Raw genomic sequence first — 23,585 nt, forward strand, 5'->3', positions numbered from 1 at the left:
GACTCATTGGAAAAGACCCTAATGCTTGGAAGGATTGGGGGCAGGAGAAGAAGGGGACAAGAGAGAATGAGATGGCTGGACGGCATCACCGACTTGATGGACATGGGTTTGGGTAGACTCCGGGAGTTGGTGATGGACAGGGAGGCCTGGTGTGCTGTGATTCATGGGGTCGCAAAGAGTCGGACACAACTGAGTGACTGAACTGAACAATACAGTTGGTCCTCTGTACATGTGGGTTCTGCATTCTTTGATTCAACCAACCATGGTTTGAGAATATTGGAAAAAGAATTTCCAGAAAGTTCAAAAAAGCAAAACTTGAATTTTCCACATGGTAACTAGTATTTACATTGTATTAGGCATTGTAAGTAATCTAGAGATGGTTTAAAGTAAATGGGAGGATCTGCGTAGCTTATAGGCAAATACTATGCCATTTTATATCTTTTTGCCTTTTCATAGTGTTCATAGGGTTCTCAAGAGCAAGAATATTGGAGTGGTTCACCATTCCCTTGCTGCAGAAGAATCTTGAGAGTCCCTTGGACTACAAGGAGATGAAACCAGTCACTCCTAAAGGAAATCAACCCTGAATATTCATTGAAAGGACTGAAGCTGAAGCTAAAGTTCCAGTACTTTGGCCACCTAATGAGAAGAGCCAATTCATTGGAAAAGACCCTGCTGCTGGGAAAGACAGGGCAGGAGGAGAAGGGGACAGCAGAGGATGACATGGTTAGATAGCATCACTGACTCAATGGACATGAGTCTGAGCACACTCCGGGAGACAGTGAAGGACGAAGAAACCTTGTGTGCTGTAGTCCATGGGGTTGCAGGGTGTTGGACAGGACTTAGCAACCGAACAACAACAAGCCATTTTATATAAGGGACTTGAGCATCCAAGGATTTTGTTCTGGAATCAGTTTCCCCCAGATGCTGAAGGACAATTGTGTCTTGGAAATATGTCCAAGAGATTCTAATACAAAAATCTGGATTAAGACCTACTGTCTGATATAGATCCAGGGCAAGATATAGTCATTTCCTGTCTACAACATGCCGAGTACACTGGGTTTTCTCCTCTGTTCTGCATAATTCCCTTGTAAGTCAGGAATTCTTTCTCTTTTTTAAAGATAGTAATGAAGGCTGAAAAAGGTTTAGTACTGTCACGTTTCCAAGGTTATACAGTCTCTGGTTTGTTGGATTTGTCTAACTTTGATGAAAGGGACTTCAATTAATGGTCTGCAAAGCCTTCACAAGTCCCCTTACCAGCCTCAGAATTCTCAGCTTGGTGCCTCTTGCCCGTTTCAAAATGAAACTTTAACCAGTAATTCTGCTCCTTTCTTTCTGCCTTTCTCATTTCCTCCCAGCTCCCTATTTCTGTTGGTTTTAAACTGAGGGAAATTTTTTTTAAAGGAAACTTCTCGCAGTTTAAGGAAATTTCTCCTAAAATAAGCTGTTCTATCTAGTGATATAAATTAAGTCATCCTTGGTATTATTCAATACGTATCATAGGTCATAGGATATAAAATTTTGTGCTCAAGCAATTCAGAAAAGACTAATTTCCAGAATATAAACTATGAAAGCAAAGATTTACATAAATTACCATGTTAATATTCATATTTAAAGTTCACAGCTTATTAAAAACAAAGATAAGAAAATAATTTCAACTGTAGCAGAGCAGCCTTTTTTCCCCATGTTGTTTAAATATCTGATATGCATTCAGGAAGTGCTGGGTCAGTGGGGCCCCAGCTAGATTTTACTATACTTAACTCCTTGCATGTCAGGTAACAAAGCTTTCAAAAATGTCATGATCAGGATCAAGCCCACTGGGGTTTAGAAAAGGCACAAACTGAAGAAAGGGGTTTGATTGATCAAAAACGGGGTGAGGAATGAAATGGGAGGTAAAAATATTTGTTGTTCTACTCTTTGCTCATAAGAGGAAGAATGTTTTGACGCTTTGACATGGGCATTTTGATGAGCACTCTATAAACATGACCCTGTCATACTGGCCTTATCACGACGTTTTGCTTCAGCGACAATGAAACTGATGTGAATAATAAAATCTGGGAAGCCAACAAGGGCAAGAGGGGGAAGAAATGACAAGGGGGAAGTGTGATATGTCCTTGAGGACAGCAGACGCTTTGCATTTGGAACCCTCCCAGATCTTCCTCTAGCATCTCTCTCTTTGGCTGGTTCCGATTTGCATCCTTTTATTATAATAAAACTAAAATTGTAAATATAGCACTTCCCTGAATTCTGTGTCATTCCAGTGAATTATCAAACCTAAAAGTAGTGATGGGAAACCCTGAATCTGCAGCCTGTTGGTCAGAAGTGAGGATGGAGTTGTATCATTTTAGACTGAGAAGATTTGGTCTTTCTACTTACTTCACAGGGCAATGGCTGAGTGCATACTTCTGCTAATTGGACAATCAGAAAAGGAAGACCAACAGTATGTATCATGAAATACAAAATATTCTAAATATTCATTGAGACTGGAAAGCAGATCTGATGGAGATTACATTCATGACAGACCTGAAAATACTAGTAAAGTTCAAGTAAACAACTAGAGTTACCATTCATTTCTAAATAGGATCATCAACAATCCCACAATTTTCATTAACAATATTACCAGGAACCAAACTAAACATCTAGAACTAGGAAATGAGCTCTTATCACAATCTCCTCTCTGAGGAGTTATATGACAGGTCCTTCTAGATAAATCCACTCCCAAAGACAGGCAGCTAACTTCAGAGCAAAGGAGGTAAAATAAATAGCTAGAAACCAAGGAAATTCTATGAGGAAATAATGGCATTTGCAATAAATATTGTGACACACAACCGAACATAAGGAGCTGCCAAGGAGTCTATTTTCAGAGTGTAAGTGAAGCAGAACAAATTGCAATCATATTTATATAATACCTTTTATCTAAGAGACCAAGTCTTTTATTTAATCTTTATATTCTGTATATAGGTTGCCTGAGGTAAGGCTGCAGGGACAAGAATTCAGCTTCTAGCCTTGACTTTAGTGTCAATATTTATGGAATTGTAATTACTACCTCCGAGGACAGGTGAGGTTAGGCGACAAGACGCAAAGTCAGATAGGACCAGCATCTCAATTCCCCTAGCTCCTTCTCTGTACATAATCAGCACATTAACCATTAATATGAGCTTCATGCTTCAATCTTCGAGCCTTCTGCTATTTCCTGAATCATACACACACACACACACACACACACACAAGATTCTCGGTAACTAAAATATAAGCCCAGGTTTGCCCTCATAGGTCTGGCCAGATATTGAGTAACCTTAAGTACTTAATTAAGACATCTTTAATTCAAGGCTTCACATTTTTTAACATGTCTGAATTCTTCATGCAGCTAATTTTGGGCCAGAACCAAGTCCAGCAAATGAAAAAATAAATGGAAAAAAAACCAAAGAAATTAAAAAAAATCCAGAGACAGAAAGTTGGTTGATGGAACTTTGAGGCCATAAGAGATGAGCAAGTATTTCTCATTGGGTTAGATAATATTTCTGGTCCTCTTAAGATGCCCCGAAATATGTGTTGTGCATTCACTGGACTAACATATTCCTCACATATATGGTCCCCTCCAAAAATAAAAATAAAAGACCGGGGTGGAACATGCTATAGGAACCAACCAGTAACTTCAAGTCATTTTGCCTAATATGAAAGATGGGACACATTTTTATTTATTTTCATCAGTTCCACCTACAGCCAACTTCATCATACTGAGAGGTTGGAAGGTCTTACTATATATATATATATAGTCAAAATTTTGGTGAGATCGGCAGTTCAGTTCAGTCGCTCAGTCGTGTCCGACTCTTTGCGACCCCATGAATCACAGCACACCAGGCCTCCCTGTCCATCACCAACTCCCGGAGTCTACCCAAACTCATGTCCATCGAGTGGGTGATGCCATCCAGCCATCTCATCCTCTGTCATCCCCTTCTCCTCCTGCCCCCAATCCTTCCAAGCATTAGGGTCTTTTCCATGGAGTCAACTCTTCTCATGAGGTGGCCAAAGTATTGGAGTTTCAGCTTTAGCATCAGTCCTTCCAATGAATACCCAGGACTGATCTCCTTCAGGATGGACTGGTTGGATCTCCTAGCAGTCCAAGGAACTCTCAAGAGTCTTCTCCAACACCACAGTTCAAAAGCATCAATTCTTTGGCACTCAGCTTTCTTCATCGTCCAACTCTCACATCCATACATGACTACTGGAAAAACCATAGACTTGACTAGACAGAGCTTTGTTGGCAAAGTAATGTCTCTGCTTTTAAATATGCTATCGAGGTTGGTCATAACTTTCCTTCCAAGGAGTAAGCATCTTTTAATTTCATGGCTGCAATCACTATCTGCAGTGATTTTGGAGCCCCCCAAAATAAAGCCTGACACTGTTTCCACTGTTCCCCCATCTATTTCCCATGAAGTGATGGGACTGGATGCCATGATCTTAGTTTTCTGAATGTTGAGTTTTAAGCCAACTTTTTCACTGTCCTCTTTCACTTTCATCAAGAGGCTTTTTAGTTCCTCTTCACTTTCTGCCATAAGGGTGGTGTCATTTGCATATCTGAAGTTATTGATATTTCTCCTGGCAATCTTGATTCCAGCTTGTGCTTCTTCCACCCAGTGTTTCTCATGATGTACTCGGCATATAAGTTAAATAAGCAGGGTGACAATATACAGCCTTGACATACTCCCTTTCCTATTTGGAACCAGTCTGTTGTTCCATGTCCAGTTCTAACTGTTGCTTCCTGACCTGCATACAGGTTTCTCAAGAGACAGGTCAGGTGGTCTGGTATTCCCATCTCTTTCAGAATTTTCCACAGTTTATTGTGATTGACACAGTCAAAGGCTTTGGCATAGTCAATAAAGCGTAAGTAGATATTTTTCTGTAACTCTCTCACTTTTTCAATGATCCATTGGATGTTGGCAATTTGATCTCTGGTTCCTCTGTCTTTTCTAAAACCAGCTAGAACATCTGGAAGTTCACAGTTCATGTATTGCTGAAGCCTGCTGGCTTGGAGAATTTTGAGCATTACTTTACTAGTGTGTGAGATGAGTGCAATTGTGCGGTAGTTCGAGCATTCTTTGGCACTGCCTTTCTTTGGGTTTGGAATGAAAACTGACCTTTTCCAGTCTTGCGGCCACTGCCGAGTTTTCCAAATTTACTAGCATATTGAGTGCAGCACTTTCAGAGCATCATCTTTCAAAATTTGAAATAGCTCAACTGGAATTCCATCACTTCCACTAGCTTTGTAGTCATGCTTTCTAAGGCCCACTTGACTTCACATTCCAGGATGTCTGGCTCTAGGTCAGTGATCACACCATCGTGATTATCTGGGTCATGAAGATCTTTTTTGTATAGTTCTTCTGTGTATTCTTGCCACCTCTTCTTAATATCTTCTGCTTCTGTTAGGTCCATACCATTTCTGTCCTTTATCGAGCCCATCTTTGCATGAAATGTTCCCTTGGTATCTCTAATTTTCTTGAAGAGATCTCTATTCTTTTCCATACTGTTGTTTTCCTCTATTTCTTTGCATTGATCGCTGAGGAAGGCTTTCTTATCTCTCCTTGCTATTCTTTGGAACTCTGCATTCAGATGAGAATATCTTTCCTTTTCTCCTTTGCTTTTCGCTTCTCTTCTTTTCACAGCTATTTGTAAGGCCTCCTCAGACAACCATTTTGCTTTTTTTGCATTTCTTTTCCATGGGGATATTCTTAATCCCTGTCTCCTGTACAATGTCATGAACCTCCATCCATAGTTCATCAGGCTCTCTATCAGATCTTGCCCCTTACATCTATTTCTCACTTCCACTGTATAATCATAATGGATTTGATTTAGGTCATACCTGAATGGTCTAGTGATTTTCCCTACTTTTTTCAATTTAAGTCTGAATTTGGCAATAAGGAGTTCATGATCTGAGCCACAGTCAGCTCCTGGTCTTGTTTTTGCTGACTGTATAGAGCTTCTCCATCTTTGGCTGCAAAGAAACTCTACACATGGTGTCCATGTGTAGAGTTTTCTCTTGTGTTGTTGGAAGAGGGTGTTTGCTATGACCAGTGCGTCCTCTTGGCAAAACTCTATTAGCCTTTGCCCTGCTTCATTTTGTACTCCAAGGCCAAATTTGCCTGTCACTCCAGGTGTTTCCTGACTTCCTACTTGTGCGGGCGCAGGAGGGCCGAGAGGAGCTACTCCATGTTCAAGGTCAGTGTGGGCAGCCTTACCCTCGTCCAAGGTAAGGAGCAGTGGCTGCGCTTTGCTGGAGCAGCCGTGAAGAGATACCCCACGTCCAAGTCAAGAGAAACCCAAGTAAGATGGTAGGTGTTGCAAGAGGGCATCAGAGGGCAGACACACTGAAACCATAATCACAGGAAACGAGTCATCCTGATCACAGGACCACAGCCTTGTCTAACTCAATGAAACTATGAGCCATGCCGTGTGGGGCCACCCAAGACAGATGAGTCATGGTGGAGAGGTCTGACAGAATGTGGTCCACTGGAGAAGGGACTGGCAAACCACTTCAGTATTCTTGCCTTGAGAACCCCATGAATAGCATGAAAAAGCAAAAAGATAGGACACTGAAAGATGAATTCCTCAGGTTGGTAGGTGCCCAATATGCTACTGGAGATCAGTGGAGAAATAACTCCAGAAAGAATGAAGGGATGTAGCCATAGCAAAAACAATACCCAGTTGTGGATGTGACTGGTGATAGAAGCAAGGTCTGATGCTAGAAAGAGCAATATTGCATAGGAACCTGGAATGTTAGGTCCATGAATCAAGGCAAATTGGAAGTGGTCAAACAGGAGATGGCAAGAGTAAGCATCGACATTCTAGGAATCAGCAAACTAAGAAGGATTGGAGTGGGTGAATTTAACTCAGATGACCATTATATCTACTACTGTGGGCAGGAATCCCTTAGAAGAAATGGAGTAGCCATCATGGTCAACAAAAGAGTCCAAAATGCAGTACTTGGATGCAATCTCAAAAATGACAGAGTGATCTCTGTTCGTTTCCAAGGCAAACCATTCAATATCATGGTAATCCAAGCCTATGCCCCAACCAGTAATGCTGAAGAAGCTGAAATTGAATGGTTGTATGAAGACCTACAAGAGCTTTTAGAACTAACACTCAAAAAAGATGTCCTTTTCATTATAGAGGTAGGTGGTACCTCCCTACAAAAATTGAACTGACAGCATTGAGTTATTTTCTTCAAAATGTTCTGATACTATTCTAGCCCTTGATTATCAACTTGTAGGACACACAACTGATATATGCCTGAGACTGCTAGACTACGAAGACACCTGAGTAAGGTCTAGTCTTATATGCCTGTCTTTCTGTTGTTCATACATTCATTCATTCAACAAATATTTGTTGAACATTTAGTATGTGCCAGGGACTATTCTAGGCACTTAGATATAATACTGCATAAAAGGGATTAGCTATTCTGTGAGGCATGCTTGTTGGGGAGACAGACATGGTGCATAAGTCAATTAGAAAATACATAAGAGGGTGATAGATGCTATGGAAACAATATGAAGCCAAAAAAGGGGATAGGAAGTGCTAAAGAGAGTTACAATATAAAATAGGGTGGGGGTGGCAGGCCTTGCTGAGCAGGTGACATTATGGTGAAGAATGGAAGGTGGTGAGGGGAGAACCACAAGGATATCTGGGGAAGAGACTTCCAGGCAGTGGGAAAAACAGGAGCAAATGCCCTGAGGTAGAAGCAGGTCTGGTATGTTCTAGGAATGGCAAAGAGGCTGGTGTGGCCAGACTGGGCTGTGAGAGAGGGCGAGCAGGAGAAGGTTTGGTTGGAGTGAGGCAGCGGGTACGTTGGGAGGGTCTGGTAGGCTCTTGAAAGGGCTCTGGCTTTAATCCAAGGGAGGTGGGATGCTATGAATATTTGGAGCAGAGGACTGATAAGATCTCACCTGAAAATAAGGTTTTGCAGATGATCAGATTAAGCTGAGGTTGTTAGGGTAGGCCCTGATCCAATAAGACAGAGTCCTTATAAGAAGGAGACATTTGCACACATAGGGACACTCATACAAAGGGGAGATGATATGAAAACACAGGGAGAATGCCGTCTACAGGCCAAAGAATGTCCAAGGCTACCAGAAAGGAGAGAAGCATGGAAGAGGTTCTCAGAGGCCTCAGAAAGAGCCAACCCAGCTGACCTTCAATCTGGGACTTCTAGTCCCAGAACTGAGATAATACATTTCTCTGTGTTTTAAGCACCCACTCTGTAGTACTTTGTGTCAGCAGCCCTAGCAAACTAATGCGGAGAAGGCAATGGCACCCCACTCCCGTACTCTTGCCTGGAAAATCCCATGGACGGAGGAGCCTGGTGGGCTGCAGTCCATGGGGTCACTAGGAGTCGAACACGACTGAATGACTTCACTTTCACTTTTCACTTTCATGCATTGGAGAAGGAAATGGCAACCAACTCCAGTGTTCTTGCCTGGAGAATCCCGGGGATGGGGCAGCCTGGTGGTCTGCTGTCTATGGGGTCGCACAGATTCGGACACGACTGAAGTGACTTAGCAGCAGCAGCAAACTAATGCACAGTGGAAACAACAGTAGGGGGAGGGAAGTGGTAGGATTTTGAATATGTGATTATTATTCATGGATTCCATATTTTTGAATTTACTAGTTTATTTTTAATCTGAAAATAAACACAACACTTGCACAGACATTTGCAAGCATGAGCAAGGTGGTGAAAAACCTGAGTGGCCTGAAACCATACTCCCAGCTGAGTTGAAGAAGGCAAGGCCATGGTCTGCCTTCTTATTTCAGCTCTCACTCTCAAAATACATTTAAAGCCATACTCTCCGCATTTTTTTTAATTGATGATTTTGCTGTTCAAGATGACCTCCAGGCATAATGGTGAGGTGCTGTCTTTAGTGCAAGAAGGCAGTGACGTGCCTTATGGAGGAAATAGCTGTGTTGGATGTTTCATATGTGCATGAGTTATATTGCTGTTCGCCATAAGTTCAATGTCAGGAATCAACAGTATATATTAAATATGGCGTCCTGAAGCAGAAACACAGCTAACATAAGGTATATAAGATTGGCCAGCAAAAATATTGCGGATAGAAGCTCGCAGGAAAGTAACCCCGTACCTCATCAATGGGGCAATGATTCTGTACTCATTAACTCAATACTTTTGATAACCTTACAGAGTATAACTACCTCAAAGAATAAGAAGACATTGTATTTTGAAATTAGAGCCAAGATATAACAGTATTTTTTGAAAGGACTGGATGTGGGGTCTGAGAAAATAAGACATTAGGATTAACCCCAATGTGTTTGGCCTGATAAACTGGAAAGATGGAGACAGAAAAGACAATGGGGTTTTTTTGAAAGTCCCTGTGGATTAGGAGTCACACACCTTCTAAATACTAACTTGAACTTAAGTTGGTGATGTGTATAAGAATACTGTTTCATGATTGGATCAGAGCTGATGTAAGAAATGTAGTCATTAAGATCCATGGAGAGGGGAGACTCTTTGATGCCCAGCATGAGATGGTGGTAAAACTCAGGGGTCAAATGTCTGAGCTCTAGTCCCACCACTGTCCCCTTCAAGCTATCTCAGAATCAATCTTACAATTGAGACGACCCTTGAACAAGATTCAGTTCAGTTCAGTCACTCAGTCGTGTCCGACTCTTTGTGACCCCATGAATCGCAGCACGCCAGGCCTCCCTGTCCATCACCTACTCTTGGAGATTACCCAAACTCATGCCCATCGAGTCGGTGATGCCATCCAGCCATCTCATCCTCTGCCGTCCCCTTCTCCTCCTGCCCCCAATCCCTCCCAGCATCAGGGTCTTTTCCAAAGAGTCAACTCTTCGCCTGAGGTGAACAAGATTAAGAAGCTCTAAAAAAGGCTTGGCAATTGCTCCTCATATCTTATTAATTGTTATTATCTGGCTAAAATTACTTGAGATTTAACCTGAAGTCACCTTAATTTAAGACCTTTATATTTTTTTGGAGAAGAAGATAGAGAAGGAAAATTGCAGAGGAGGAGAACAGGTGAAGGTGAGATTTCGCTCATTCTAGGACATCTGCAGTGGGACCCTGAATGTCGTGGAGATGAATTATTTAAAACTGGTGGGATGGCGGCGTCAGACTTTTATCTTTAGTCTGGTGGTTTTTAAAAATTATCAATCTGCTCACCAGATTTCCTGCCTTAGAAAATGTATATTTATAGTTTCTTATTGTGTCATAAAAAGCAGAATGTAAATAAGTAAGGTGGAGGGAGATAAGCCAAATGACAATCTCTTGCAGGAAATACAGCAGCCTGTGGCCATGCCATACTTAGAACAGAAGTGCATTCAAAGTCAGGAATGGGGAGGATTTTAAATCAAGCTAAAATGCCCTGCAGTGTGTACAGACATTTGAGTCTTAGTGTTAGATACTCAGGAAGAGCCTGGACAACAGACTCAAATTCCATATACCTAGGATCACATTCCAACTGAGATCCAGGAAATTCTCTTGTCTACAATCCCTCTGAGAAACATTTCAAAGGCAGTGAAATTTTCAACGCGGATCTTCTGTTCCTAGAACTATCTAAATCTATTTGGGCCTTGTTTCTCTAATAAATCATTCATTTATTTCTTAAATCAAAGCCCACTGAACGATTCAAAGCACAGAATACTCTTTTTCCCAAAAAGAGGTAACCTCTATTTTCTCAAAATTATGGAGCTAAATTGCTGCTCTTGACTAAACTCCACACAGCTGTCTCCTTAACAAACAGCAGTTTGGAACAAATAGAGATTGGCAAATTAGTCTAGTTACTGACCGTGATGACACACTCTTTCTCTACCTGGACAAAGCTGAAGAACACTGTAAGCATTGTTTCAGCATCCAATCTGATTGTTTACAGCCACCTCACTTTCCTGTGTCTTTTTACAAAAAATGCCAATCAGGTCAGATAACCTTACTGGATGTAACTTTCTATGCAGGTTGCACTCACCTTAAATAATTCTTGAACAGCCACTTGTGCCAAGCATTCGGGTAGGCACTGGGATATAAAGGTAAAAAAGAAAAGGCACAGACCTTGTCTTCAATGAACTTGGAATCCAGCAGAAAAACATAAAACTAAACAGGGGTTTACAACGTGTTATGAGATATAGCAGTGCTGAGATGGTTGGATGGCATTATCAACTCAATGGACATGAATTTGAGAAAACTCCAGGAGATGGTGAAGAACAGGGAAGCCTGGGGTGCTGCGGTCCATGGGGTCGCAAAGAATCAAGACACGGCTTAGTGACTGAACAACAACTTAGCTGGGGTGGTGTTTCAAGAGCCTACTACAGGAGCAAGCAAACAAATCCCACATTAGAAAAAAAATTATGAAAAAGATGGTCAAGCTGAGATCTAAAGGATGAAAGGAAATTAGCATGATCTGTGTGGAGGCTGGAGGGATGTGGTTTCATGTAGAAGGCAGGGTTTATACAAAGGCTCAGAGGAAGAGAAACCCAGAAGTACAAGAAGATCAAGGAACTGAAAGAAGTTCAAAAATCAGAAAGACTTTAACAAGCCTTGTAATAATACAAGGTCAGCATCTGGTTTTCTAAGTATTAGCACATAAGCTCAAACTGCCTTCTATCTGAGATATAGTGCAGAAAAAAGGAATTGACGGAGGAGAGTCTAGGGAGCACAGAATCTATGCACTCCGTTGAGTAGTTACCATTCGATTATTGGATTCTTTGAGACCACAAGAAATCTGTATGTGTTTGGATCACATTTCCCAGCCTCCTATGGGGCCTTCACCAAACATGCTCTAATGTTCATCTCGTATGTTTTGAAGGCACTATAAAAACAGGAGTCTCATGAGGTCTTTTTAGTATTAGTTGTGAAAGTCAGTATTAAAATAAAGTCAATGTGCCCCCCAATTAAAGACATTTCTAGCAGAATTCAGTGAACAGTTTTCTTTGCCCTCATGGATTCCTGTAGTAATTTTTACCCTTTCCTATAATGAGAGCTGTATATTATATCATGTTTAATTTTTTTGCAGCCATGGTTTTCACTTTGGTTTAAAAGACTCTCAGAACTAAATTTTCAACACGAGAGCCATTTTACCCTTTAACTTTCCATAGGCTTTTAAATTCTCTGTCAGATGACCTCAACCTTATGTGCCCCCTCAAATTCTCCCAGACTTATGTGACTGAAGGGCTACTGGCCAGCCACTCATTCCATGCCTGCAAAGGCTCTGCTCAACTATCATCTCTGTTATCAACATGACTCAGGCATGACCCAAAGCCACTACCTCAGGCTAATGCCACACAGTTCTGCCTCCCACACTGAAGTTGCCCCGTTGGCACTGAAATGAGTCATCCTTGCATGTGGAGGCGTTAAAGTCCCAGAAACAACCTCTGACCAATACGAGACAAGGGCTCATGCAGAAACTCTTCTTTCATCTACCTGACAGTCTCTGTAGAAGTGCCTCTGAGGTCAAGGGTCAGTTGCACTTGATACCAAGGGTGACGGGTTCTTGCCAGACGCCCCCTAGTGTGGGCTCCCCCTTTCCCATGCCACACTTCCCTCTCTTGCTTCCCTAAGATTCTAGTTCCCAATAAAGTATTAGCATTTATTGCTTCCCCACCCTGTTTCTAGGAAACTAGGCCTAAAGCAAACATTCCCCCCGGCCCCGATTCTTAGGAGTCATTCTCTACTATTTTATTAACCATATTGTATGCATCTTTTGTGTTTACTTCATCACATTCTTTTTGAAAATTTGTAGACTCAAGATAAACTTATAAATAAGATCACAGTGAGCTTCATTTTGTATTAACTTTACAGAAATGGGAATATGACTAAATTAAAGAGAGTATTTTTATTTCAGTTCAGCTCAGTTCAGTCACTCAGTCGTGTCCAACTCTTTGCAACCTTATGAACCGCACCACGCCAGGCCTCCTTGTCCATCACCAACTCCCGGAGTTTACCCAAACTCATGTCCATTCAGTCGGTAATACCATCCAACCATCTCATCCTCTGTCATCCCCTTCTCCTCCTGCCCTCAATCTTTAGAATCAGGTCTTTTCAAATGTGTCAGCTCTTTGCATCAGGTGGCCAAAGTATTGGAGTTTCAGCTTCAACATCAGTCCTTCCAAATTCCTTTAATAACAGTCCATTTGAAAATTCAAAGTACAGTCTAATGTGTTTTCAAAAAATGGATAGCTTCTATTTTCCCAAAATGATTTGTTAGTTTGCTGCCAGTCTCTCTAAATGTTATACTTGTCTTCTTAACTGACTAGAATTTATGTGTAGTTAAATTTTAAGAAATTTTTCACTTAATCTAAATATTCCTACAGATAGATTGTTTAAGGATTTTACAGATATCACAGCCAACAAGCATTTTCTTTTTTCTTTTTCTATATAATGAAAGTGCATTTTGTTAGGAAGAGTATTTGAAGCTTTAGTTGCAAATAAAGTACAAGTAATTTTTCATTTAGCCATATATTCTTTTTTTCTGTATTTTTTCTAGCCTTAAGATTAGCAGTTGGAGAATAGTAATTTAAATAATCTGTTTATTTGTACTTGTTTTTCAGGAATACCTTATTTTACGTTGTAGAAAACCATTGTGGAATATCAGCAAGTGTCTCCTTCCCCACTCCTGCTGGATAATACTGTATGTGTAAGCAAGTTTGTATTGCTGAGCTGGATTTTTTTTCCCAAACAGGTTTTTTCCCTGAAGTATGAATAGAGTACTCATATTCATAGACATAGAAAGTAAAATAATGGCTCAGGGGTTGGGGATAAAGGAGAACGGGAGGTTATTATTAACTTGTCTCAGTTTCAGTTTTACAAGATGAGCTGTGGAGATGGACTGTAGTGATGATTACACATCAACAACAATGTATTTAATACCACTGAACTGTGTACTTAAAAATGATTAAGGTTGTAAATTTTAAGTTCTGTATATTTTACCACAATCAAAATAAAAATTTAGAAAAGTTTTAATAAAATTGTACAGTAGTCAGTACTAGAGAAAAAAGATGAGTGAACTTACACTGAAATACAGAAGACAAAACATAATATAAAGAGTAAGCTAGGTTTTTTATGTGTTCTGCAGAGAGTACTAGGGTAGCATGGATGCAGAGTTATGGGAGTGAAGATCATTGTTCGTTGCGAATGGAAATTGGGGTGGGTGGGAACCAGGGCAGCAATATCTTCAAAAGCTTCATAGATGAGTTGATGTTTGAGATGGCCTTGAAAAGAGAATAAGAATTTAGAAAGATAGCAGAGAAGACATTCCAAGCAGAGGAATAGAGTTATTGAAAAACTGAAACATTTGTAAATGAGAACAGTTCTCTCTGGTTGAACTCTAGGAACAATGGAAGAGAGTGGTAGGGGATGATGTGAATGGAATAGAAATGGTGGCTACACTGTCTACCATATTAGAGGCTGTGGATTTCATTTTAAATCAATGCTCTTAATGAGAAATGGGCATCAGTATCACTGAAAGAGCTGTCACACACACATATGACAATATTTATCACTGCAAATTTGGTTTAGTCTATATACTGTGGAGCCTGGGCTTCTGCATGCTGTCAAGTCTCGACCATGATTCCCAGAATCTCCACTATGAGAAATAAGACATTATTGAAGGTTTTATTTTTCAGATGAGAGATATGTTACTTAGCTCTGATAACAATATAATGGATGAACTGGAGAGGGTGGGGCTTGCTGGTAAGCACACAAAGCAGAAAACTGCTAAAGTGCTGAAAGCTAAGGTTCCTAAATAACTCATGACAGTCTGAATTTAGAGAGTGGCTGGAGGGACAAAGGCATTAAAAAAATCAAAACTACTGAATTTGGTAGTCAGTAGGATATAACAGGTTCAGTTCAGCTCATCCATGTCTGACTTTTTGCGACCCCATGCAGCACGCCAGACTTCCCTGCCCATCACTAGCTCTCAGAGCTTGCTCAAACTCATGTCCATCGAGTCAGATATGCCAGCCAACATTCTCATCCTCTGTCATCCCCTTCTCTTCCTGCCTTCAAACTTTCCCAACATCAGGATCTTTTCCAGTGAGTTGGCTCTTTGCATCAGGTGGCCAAAGTACTGGAGTTTCAGCTTCAGCATCAGTCCTTCCAATGAACATTCAGGACTGATTCCCTTTAGGATTGACTGGCTGGATTTCCTTGCAGTTCAAGGAACTCTTAAGAGTCTTCTCCAACATCACAGTTTGAAAGCATCAATTCTACAGCACTCAGCTTTCTTTATAGTCCAACTCTCACATCCATACATGACTACTGGAAAAATCATAGCTTTGACTAGATGGACCTTTGCTGGCAAAGCAATGTCTCTGCTTTTTAATATGCTGTCTAGGTAGGTCATAGCTTTTTTTCCAAGGAGCAAGTGTCTTTTAATTTTATGGCTGCACTCACCATCTGCAGTGATTTTGGGGCCAAAGAAAATGAAGTCTCTCACTATTTCCATTGTTTTCCCATCTATTTGTCATGAAGTGACGGGACCAGATGCCATGATCTTAGTTTTCTGAATGTTGAGTTTTAAGCCAACTTTTTCACTCTCCTCTTTCACTTTCATCAAGAGGTTCTTTATTTCTTCTTCACTTTCTGCCATAAGGGTGGTTTCATCTGTGTATCTGAGGTAATTGATATTTCTCCCGGAAATATTGATTCCCGCTTGTGCTTCATCCAGCCTGGATTTCACATTATGTACTCTGCATTTAAGTTTAATAAGCAGATGACAATATACAACTTTGATGCACTCCTTTCCCAATTTAGAACCAGTCTGTTGTTCCATGTCCAGTTTTAACTGTTGCTTCTTGACCTGAATACAAATTTTTCAGGAGGCACATTAGGTGGTCTGGTATTTCCATCTCTGGAAGAATTTTCCACAGTTTGTTGTGATCCACACAGTCAAAGGCCTTGGCACAGTCAATAATGCAGAAGTAGATGTCTTTCTGGTATTCTCTTGCTTTTTTGATGATACAACAGATGTTGGCCATTTGATCTCTGGTTCCTCTGTCTTTTCTAAATCCAGCTTGTACATCTGGAAGTTCACAGTTCATGTACTGTTGCAGCATGGCTTGGAGAATTTTGAGCATTACTTTGCTAGCATGTGAGATGAGTGTAATTGTGAGGTAGTCTGAACATTCTTTGGCATTGCCTTTCTTTGGGATTGGGACGAAAACTAACCTTTTCCAGTCCTGTGGCCACTGCTGAGTTTTCCAAATTTGCCAACATATTTAGTACAGCACTTTCAGAGCATCATCTTTCAAGATTTGAAATAGCTCAACTGGAATTCCATCACATCCACTAGCTTTGTTCATAGTGATGCTTTCTAAGGCCCACTTGACTTCACATTCCAGGATGTCTGGCTGTAGGTGAGTGATCACACCATCTGGTTATCTGGGTCATGAAGGTCGTTTTTGTATAGTTCTGTGTATTCTTGCCACCTCTTCTTAATATTTTCTGCTTCTGTTGGGTCCAAGCTATTTCTGTCCTTTATTGTGCCCATCTTTGTGTGAAATGTTCCCTTGGTATCTCTAATTTTCTTGATGAGATCTCTAGTCTTGTCTATTCTATTGTTTTCCTCTATTTCTTTGCATTGCTCATTGAGGAAGGCTTTGTTATCTCTCCTGGCTATTCTTTGGAACTCTGCATTCAAATGGGTATATCTTTCCTTTTCCCCTTTGCCTTTAGCTTCTCTTCTTTTCAGCTATTTGTAAGGCTTCCTAAGACAACCATTTTGCCTTTTTGCATTTCTTTTTCTTGGGGATGGTCTTGATCCCTGACTCCTGTACAATGGCACGAACCTCCGTCCATAGTTCTTCAGACACTGTCTATTAGGTCTAATCCCTTGAATCTATTTGTCACTTCCATTGTATAGTCGTAAGAGATTTGATTTAGGTATACCTGAATGGTCTAGTCATTTTCCCTACTTTCTTCAACTGAAGTCTGAATTTAGCAATAAGGAGTTCATGATCTGAGCCACAGTCAGCTCCCGGTCTTGTTTTTGCTGACTGCGTAGAGCTTCTCCATCTTTGGCTGTAAAGAATATAATCAATCTGATTTCGGTATTGACCATCTGGTGATGTCCGTGTGTAGAGTCATCTCGTGTTGTTGGAAAAGGGTGTTTGCTGTGACCAGTGTGTTCTCTTGGCAAAACTCTATTAGGCTTTGCCCTGCTTCATTTTGTACTCTAAGGCCAAATTTGCCTGTTACTCCAGGTATTTCTTGACTTCCTACATTTGCATTCCAGTCCCCTATAATGAAAAGGATATCTTTTTTGAGTTCTAGAAGGTCTTGTCGGTCTTCATAGAACTGTTCAACTTCAGCTGCTTCAGCATTACTGGTCGGGGCATAGACTTGGATTACTGTGATATTGAATGGTTTGCCTTCAAAATGAACAGAGATCATTCTGTAATTTTGAGGTTGTACCCAAGAGCTGCATTTTGGACTCTTTTGTTGACTATAATGGCTACTCCATTTCTTCTAAGGGATTCATGCCCATAGTAGTAGATACAATGGTCATCTGAGTTAAATTTGCCCATTCCAGTCCATTTCACTGATTCCTAAAATGTCGATGTTCACTCTTGCCATCTCCTGTTTGACCATTTCCTATTTACCTCAATTCATGGACCTAACAATCCAGGATCCTATGCAATATTGTTCTTTACAGCATGCGACTTTACTTCCATCACCAGTCACATCCACAACTGGATGTGTTGTGTATGTGAACCTGGGGAGTTCATCTTTCAGTGTCATATCTTTTTGTCTTTTCATACTGCTCACGGGGTTTTCAAGGGAACAATACTGAAATGGTTTGCCATTCCCTTCTCCAGTGGACCATGTTTTGTCAGAACTCTCCACCATGACCTGTCCATCTTGGGTGGCCCTACATGGCATGGCTCATAGTTTCATTGAGTTAGACAAGGCTGTGGTACATTGTAACAGGTAAAGAGAGAAAAATCAAACTTAGAGCTCAGATTTCAACAGCAGGCAACTGGGTGCTGGTGGATTCATTAACTGGGATAGTAAATACTGGCATAGGTACTAACTACAGTCCTAAAAGACGATGCTGTGAAAGTGCTGCACTCAATATGCCAGCAAATTTGGAAAACTCAACAGTGGCCGCAGGACTGGAAAAGGTCAGTTTTTGTTGCAGTCCCAAAGAAAGGCAATGCCAAAGAATGTTTAAACTACTGCACAATTGCACTTATCTCATATTCTAGCCAAGTAACACTCAAAATTCTCCAAGCAAATCTTCAAAAGTATGTGAACCGAGAACTTCCAGATGTACAAGCTGGATTTAGAAAAGGTAAAAGAACCAGAAATGAAATTGCCAACATCCGTTGGATCACGGGAAAAGCAAGAGAATTCAGAAAAGCATCTAATTCTGCTTCACTGTGTACCCTAAAGCCCGTGTATGGAACACAACAAACTGGAAAATTCTTCAAGAGATGGGAATACCAGACCACGTTACCTGCCTCCTGAAAAATCTTTTTGCAGGTCAAGAAGCAACAGTTAGAACCAGACATGGAACAATGAACTGGTTCCAAATTGGGAAAGGAGTACGTCAAGCCTGTATATTGTCACCCTGTTTCTTTAATGTAAATGAAGAGTATAGCATTCAAAATGCCACGCTGGATGAAGCAGAAGCTGGAATCAAGATTGCTGGGAGTAATATCAATAATCTCAAATATGCAAATTACACACCCTTATGGCAGAAAGTGAAGAGGAACTAAAGAGCCTCTTGATGAAGATGAAAGAAGAGAGTGAAAAAGCTGGGTTAAAATTTAACATTTAAAAAACAAAAATCATGGCATCCAGTCCTATCACTTCATGGCAAATAGATGAGAAAACAACAGAAACAGTGAGAGACTTTATTTTCTTTGGGCTCCAAAATTACTGAAGATTGTGACTGCAGGCATGAAATTAAAAGATGCTTGCTCCTTGGAAGAAACATTATGACAAACAAAGCATAATAGAAAGCAGAGACATTTCTTTGCTGGTAAAGGTCTGTCTAGTCAAAGCTATGGTTTTTCTAGTAGTCATGTATGGATGTGAGAACTGAACCATAAAGAAGGCTGAGCGCCAAAGAATTGATGTTTTTGAACTGTGGTGTTGGAGAAGACGCTTGAGAGTCCCTTGGACTGCAAGGAGATCACACCAGTCAATCCTAAAGGAAATCAACCCTGAATATTCATTGGAAGGACTGATGCTGAAGCTCCAAAACTTTGACCACCTGATGCAAAGAGCCGTTAGAAAAGACCCTGATGCTGGGAAAGATTGAAGGCAGGAGGAGAAGGGGACGACAGAGGATGAGATTCTTGTATGGCGTCGCTGACTCAATGGACATGAACAAGCAAGCTCCGGTAGATAGTGAAGGACAGGGAAGCCTGGCGTACTGCAGTCCATGGGCTCACACAGAGTCAGACACAACCGAGTGGCTGCACAACAACAACACTAACTACAACATCTGGCAGACTGACTGTCAAAGAGGAGGTGCTCAATACCCGTTGAATGAATGAAAGATACCTAATAAACCAATGATCATACAAGTGTGGATGACAACATGAGTAAGTAGGGCTGATTTATGGATAAACTTTGTTGAGTTTTGACAGATATGTGTATCTAGGGGAGGTAGAGTAGGAGCTTGTGAAAAAGAAATGCATAACAGAGGGTACCAGCAAACAAAAACCCCACAAAGGTTAGAAAGTTTACGCTCAGTTCCAAAAACAGTAAAAGGTTCAGTTTAGCTTTAGAACAGTGAGAGATGAGACTGTAAAAAATGTGGGCTCCATGATGTTCTGTGTCTGAAAGTCAGTCTGAGGAAGTTTTAATTAATTAAGAAGGTGATAGTAAGTCAAGGCTATTGAGCAGGGGTCTTCCATGATCTTTAGGATCACTTTCTTTTGGGAAACTTTTATAGCAGCACTGCGATAGGATGGATTGGAATGGGAAGAAATCTAAGGGGAGGAAGATTGGTTAGAAGGATATTATGAAGGAAGAAACAAAGATCAGAAGACGTCCTGATGGTCACGTGGTTTGTCAGGCAGGAACAGATTCAAGGGATATTCATGAAAAAGTCAATATGCAAGCTCAGGCCCCAGACTGGGATGGACAGAAGATAGAGTTGGATTCGAGGTGGAATCTGGGTGGCAAAGCATTGTCGCCTCAATGAACAGCAAAAACTAAAGCCAGGAAGGTGAGCAGTTTCAGGGGAAGACAAGTGCTTCTGAGATGCCAGAGGAGACAGCAGGACATGGGACACCGCGCCTCAGAAGGCGGACTGGGGCCCAACCGTCACAGCTGGGACTCACCTGAGATAAGTGATGACGATGCGTGTCAACGGATAAGACAGCCAAGGAAACAGAGTAAGCCCAGGAAAAAAAGCCAGGAGTGGATGCTTACCCTTGGCTGGGTGAGGCGGGAAGCGAAAGTTAGGAAGTAGAAAGAGGAGCAGTCACAGAGAGACAAGATTAATCTGGGAAATGTGCTTCTAAGAGGACAGGAGACAGAGCTTCAAAGGAAAGAGTGGGTCAATAGAGCCAAATAGAGAACTGGAGAAGAAGAAGAATTGACAGGGGAGATAGCTGGTCAGGGCTGCAGAGGGAAGGCACGGAGGAGGGCATGGGGAAGATGTCCTTTTCCATAGTGTTTCTAACGCAAGAGTCAGGGGTATTACTGGGATGGCTCCTACACTGTTATCATGTGGTTTCATAGAACCCAGTAGATCCATCTCTTCTCAGCAGTCATTGAAAAATGGGTCACAAGTATGGGTACAAATCAATTTAAGAACCCTGATATCTGAAATCTAATTCATGAACATTCCCGGGTCTTATCATGTCCTCAGAGGAAACAGTCAAAGTTAAAATGACCGTTTAGTACAGCAGCGTGTGTGCCAGAGCTATGGGCGGCGCTGGGTAGCACCACGGTATAACTGAACCAACCATTCTCTTACTAATTTGAAATGCTACTTTTATCGTAGAGTAAATCCCAAATGGCTTTGTGTCTATACCTGGACTCTCTGTTTCATTTCATTTTGTACCAAACCTCCTGGTATTTGATTGGGATTGCCCTGAGTTCATGAATTTATTTGTGAAAAACTGGCATTTTTACAATATTCAGTCTACTGAAAAGAGGGGGGTACTTAAGCCTTCTTCTATGCCATTTAGTGACGATAAGTACTTTTCATAGAGGTCCTAAGCTTGTCTTTTGAATTACTATTGTTAGTGGTATTAGTATTATTTTTTGTATTTTAAGTGTGTGTGTGTGTGTGTGTGTGTGTGTGTGTAAATAAGAAGGATGTAGGTGCTTTCTCAGATAAGCAATATGAATTTTAAAAAGCAATCTAAAGCAAATGTAAATCTTTAATAGCATCTGACCTTCACTGAGGGCTTCCCAAGTGGCTCAGTGGTAAAGAATAGACCTGCCAATGTAGAGATGCAGGAGACATGGGTTCAATCCCTGGGTCGGGAAGATCACCTGGAGGAGGAAATGGCAACCCACTCCAGTATTCTTGCCGTGAAAATTCCATAGACAGAGGAACCTGGTAGGCTACAGACCATGAGGTTGCAAAGAGTGGGACATAGCTGAGCGACTGAACATGACCTTCACTGAGCTGATACACAGGTAAATAAATCATTTTGGATAATACTGTTATTAAAATAGAAAAAAATGTCATTTATTTTACCTGTATATTGCTAGTTTTTCCTTCAATAAGACAAGCTGTGGCTATATATGTTAAAATGTGGAGTCTGTTGAGCCCTCCCCATCCCCGGGTCCTGCAAATCACGTTTATCACAGGTATTGTCACATGGTTTGATGTAACTGGGAGTAAAGAAAGATTTCAGTTTTATCTTTTCCTTCATCCCAGTCCTTTGGAAATTTTCAGTCTGAAGAAAAATGTAAAACTATCTAACAAATCCAGATAAGGAGTCAGGAAACTTTTACTGTAAACCGCCAGAGAGAAAATGTTTTAGGCTTGTGGGCTATACGGTCGCTGTTGCAGCTACCTAACTCTGTTGTTGTACGTGAAAGCGGCCATAGACAATAAGTAACTGAGCCTGGTTGTGTTTTAAGAAAAAATTTTAAAAATATTTATTTATTTATTTGGCCGCACCGGGTCCTACCTGTGGCATGAGATCTTCTGTCTTCATCATGGAGTCTTTGGTTGTGGCATGCAAACCCTTAGGTGCAGCACATGGGATCTGGTTCCCTGACCAGGGACAGAACCTGGGGCCCCTGCCGTGGGAGTGTAGAGTCCTAGCCACTGCACCGCCAGGGAAGCCCTTCTAACAAAACTTTATTCATGAAACAAGTGGTGAGCTAGTTGTGGTGCATAGGCCAGATCTGGCCTATGGCTCATGTTTCTAAATCCCTAGTTTAGACCAGTATACTTCCAAATTTTTCATTATCTGTGCTTCTAAAAATTGAAAGCAATGTACTTGTCCCCATGGAACTAAAGATGACAGGATGCAAAGTGCTGGAGTGAACAAAACAGAGCAAAATCACCAAGATGATTTTTTTATCAATACTCCCATAATGAGTCTGAGCATAGAGAGCCCCTATTGGCTTTCTGAAACACAACTGGGATCATAGTACATAAAAAATATACATATTATATTGTGGTGTGGTCTCTGCTTTGAGGAGAGAGAAAGAGTTGAATGAAAACAGAAAATCATCATTATTAGTAATGGGAACATATGCTGTTACTTACCAGTCCTGTACTGCATTGAAGGATTCTTCATTTGTGATGTCATACATTAAAATAAAGCCCATGGCCCCGCGATAATAGGCTGTGGTGATAGTCCTGTATCTTTCCTGGCCTGCTGTGTCCTACAAAATAAAAATAACAACCTCTCAAAAACTGAAGCAATATGTCTTTTGGGGAGTGATTAATTATTCCCTAAGTAGTCATACAGAGAGTTTACATTGTACTTGCAATGTCTAGCTGTATATGTTTTTCAGTCTTATTTTTCCTAATCATTTTCATAGGGCAGCTCTGCAATATTATGAGAAAATCTTTCTGGGGGGTAAAGGGCTAGCTCAGAGTACCTCCTACATTTGTTCATTTCCATTAAGCAGCACCTAGCTATAGAAAAAAAGATAGTTCATACATATCAAAATCTGTGGCTTTTTGTATAGTTTAAAACCAGGGAAGTACATTAACTCCATCATTATGTATTTACTGTCTATCTGCCATGTACAAGCCTCTGTGGAGGGAAGAAAGAAATTTATGAAAAAGTGTCTGCATTTAAAAACTTGCAGTGTAGTTTCAGTTTATTCAACAGTAAAAAATGAGAATAAAAATACCTGCTTTGTATGAGTGTTTGAGTTGAACATAGGAGGAGTTCCCAGTCGCCCATTAGAGAACCAGGGAGACATGCACAAACCACTGAACCTCTATGAACTTGAGCCCCCTAAAGTCTAGCATGCTTATTAGGGTGGCATGATATAACGTATTAGAAGTGCTTCATAGAGCCTGACCCTCAAAAGTGGCCAATACACAGCAAGAACTGGCTGTTACTCCTGAAATTTGGGGAGGTTAAATCTAACACAGAATGGCACATGGCAGCTTACAAATGCAGGTGTTGAG

The 23,585-nt window shown here is 40.9% G+C and overlaps 1 protein-coding gene across 2 annotated transcripts in view; it reads right to left on the reverse strand.

Moving 5' to 3' along the window:
- RAB3C (RAB3C, member RAS oncogene family) overlaps positions 1 to 23,585 on the reverse strand; it is a 274,835-nt gene that overhangs the window by 110,876 nt on the left and 140,374 nt on the right. For both annotated transcript variants that reach the window (XM_043887795.1, XM_043887794.1), the window contains exon 3: positions 22,707 to 22,825. In XM_043887795.1, coding sequence (XP_043743730.1) covers positions 22,707 to 22,825 — 119 coding nt within the window. The remainder of the gene's footprint in view (positions 1 to 22,706; positions 22,826 to 23,585) is intronic.

The sequence above is a fragment of the Cervus elaphus genome, chromosome 25 (assembly GCF_910594005.1).
Source record: "Cervus elaphus chromosome 25, mCerEla1.1, whole genome shotgun sequence".
Taxonomy (NCBI): Eukaryota; Metazoa; Chordata; class Mammalia; order Artiodactyla; family Cervidae; genus Cervus; species Cervus elaphus.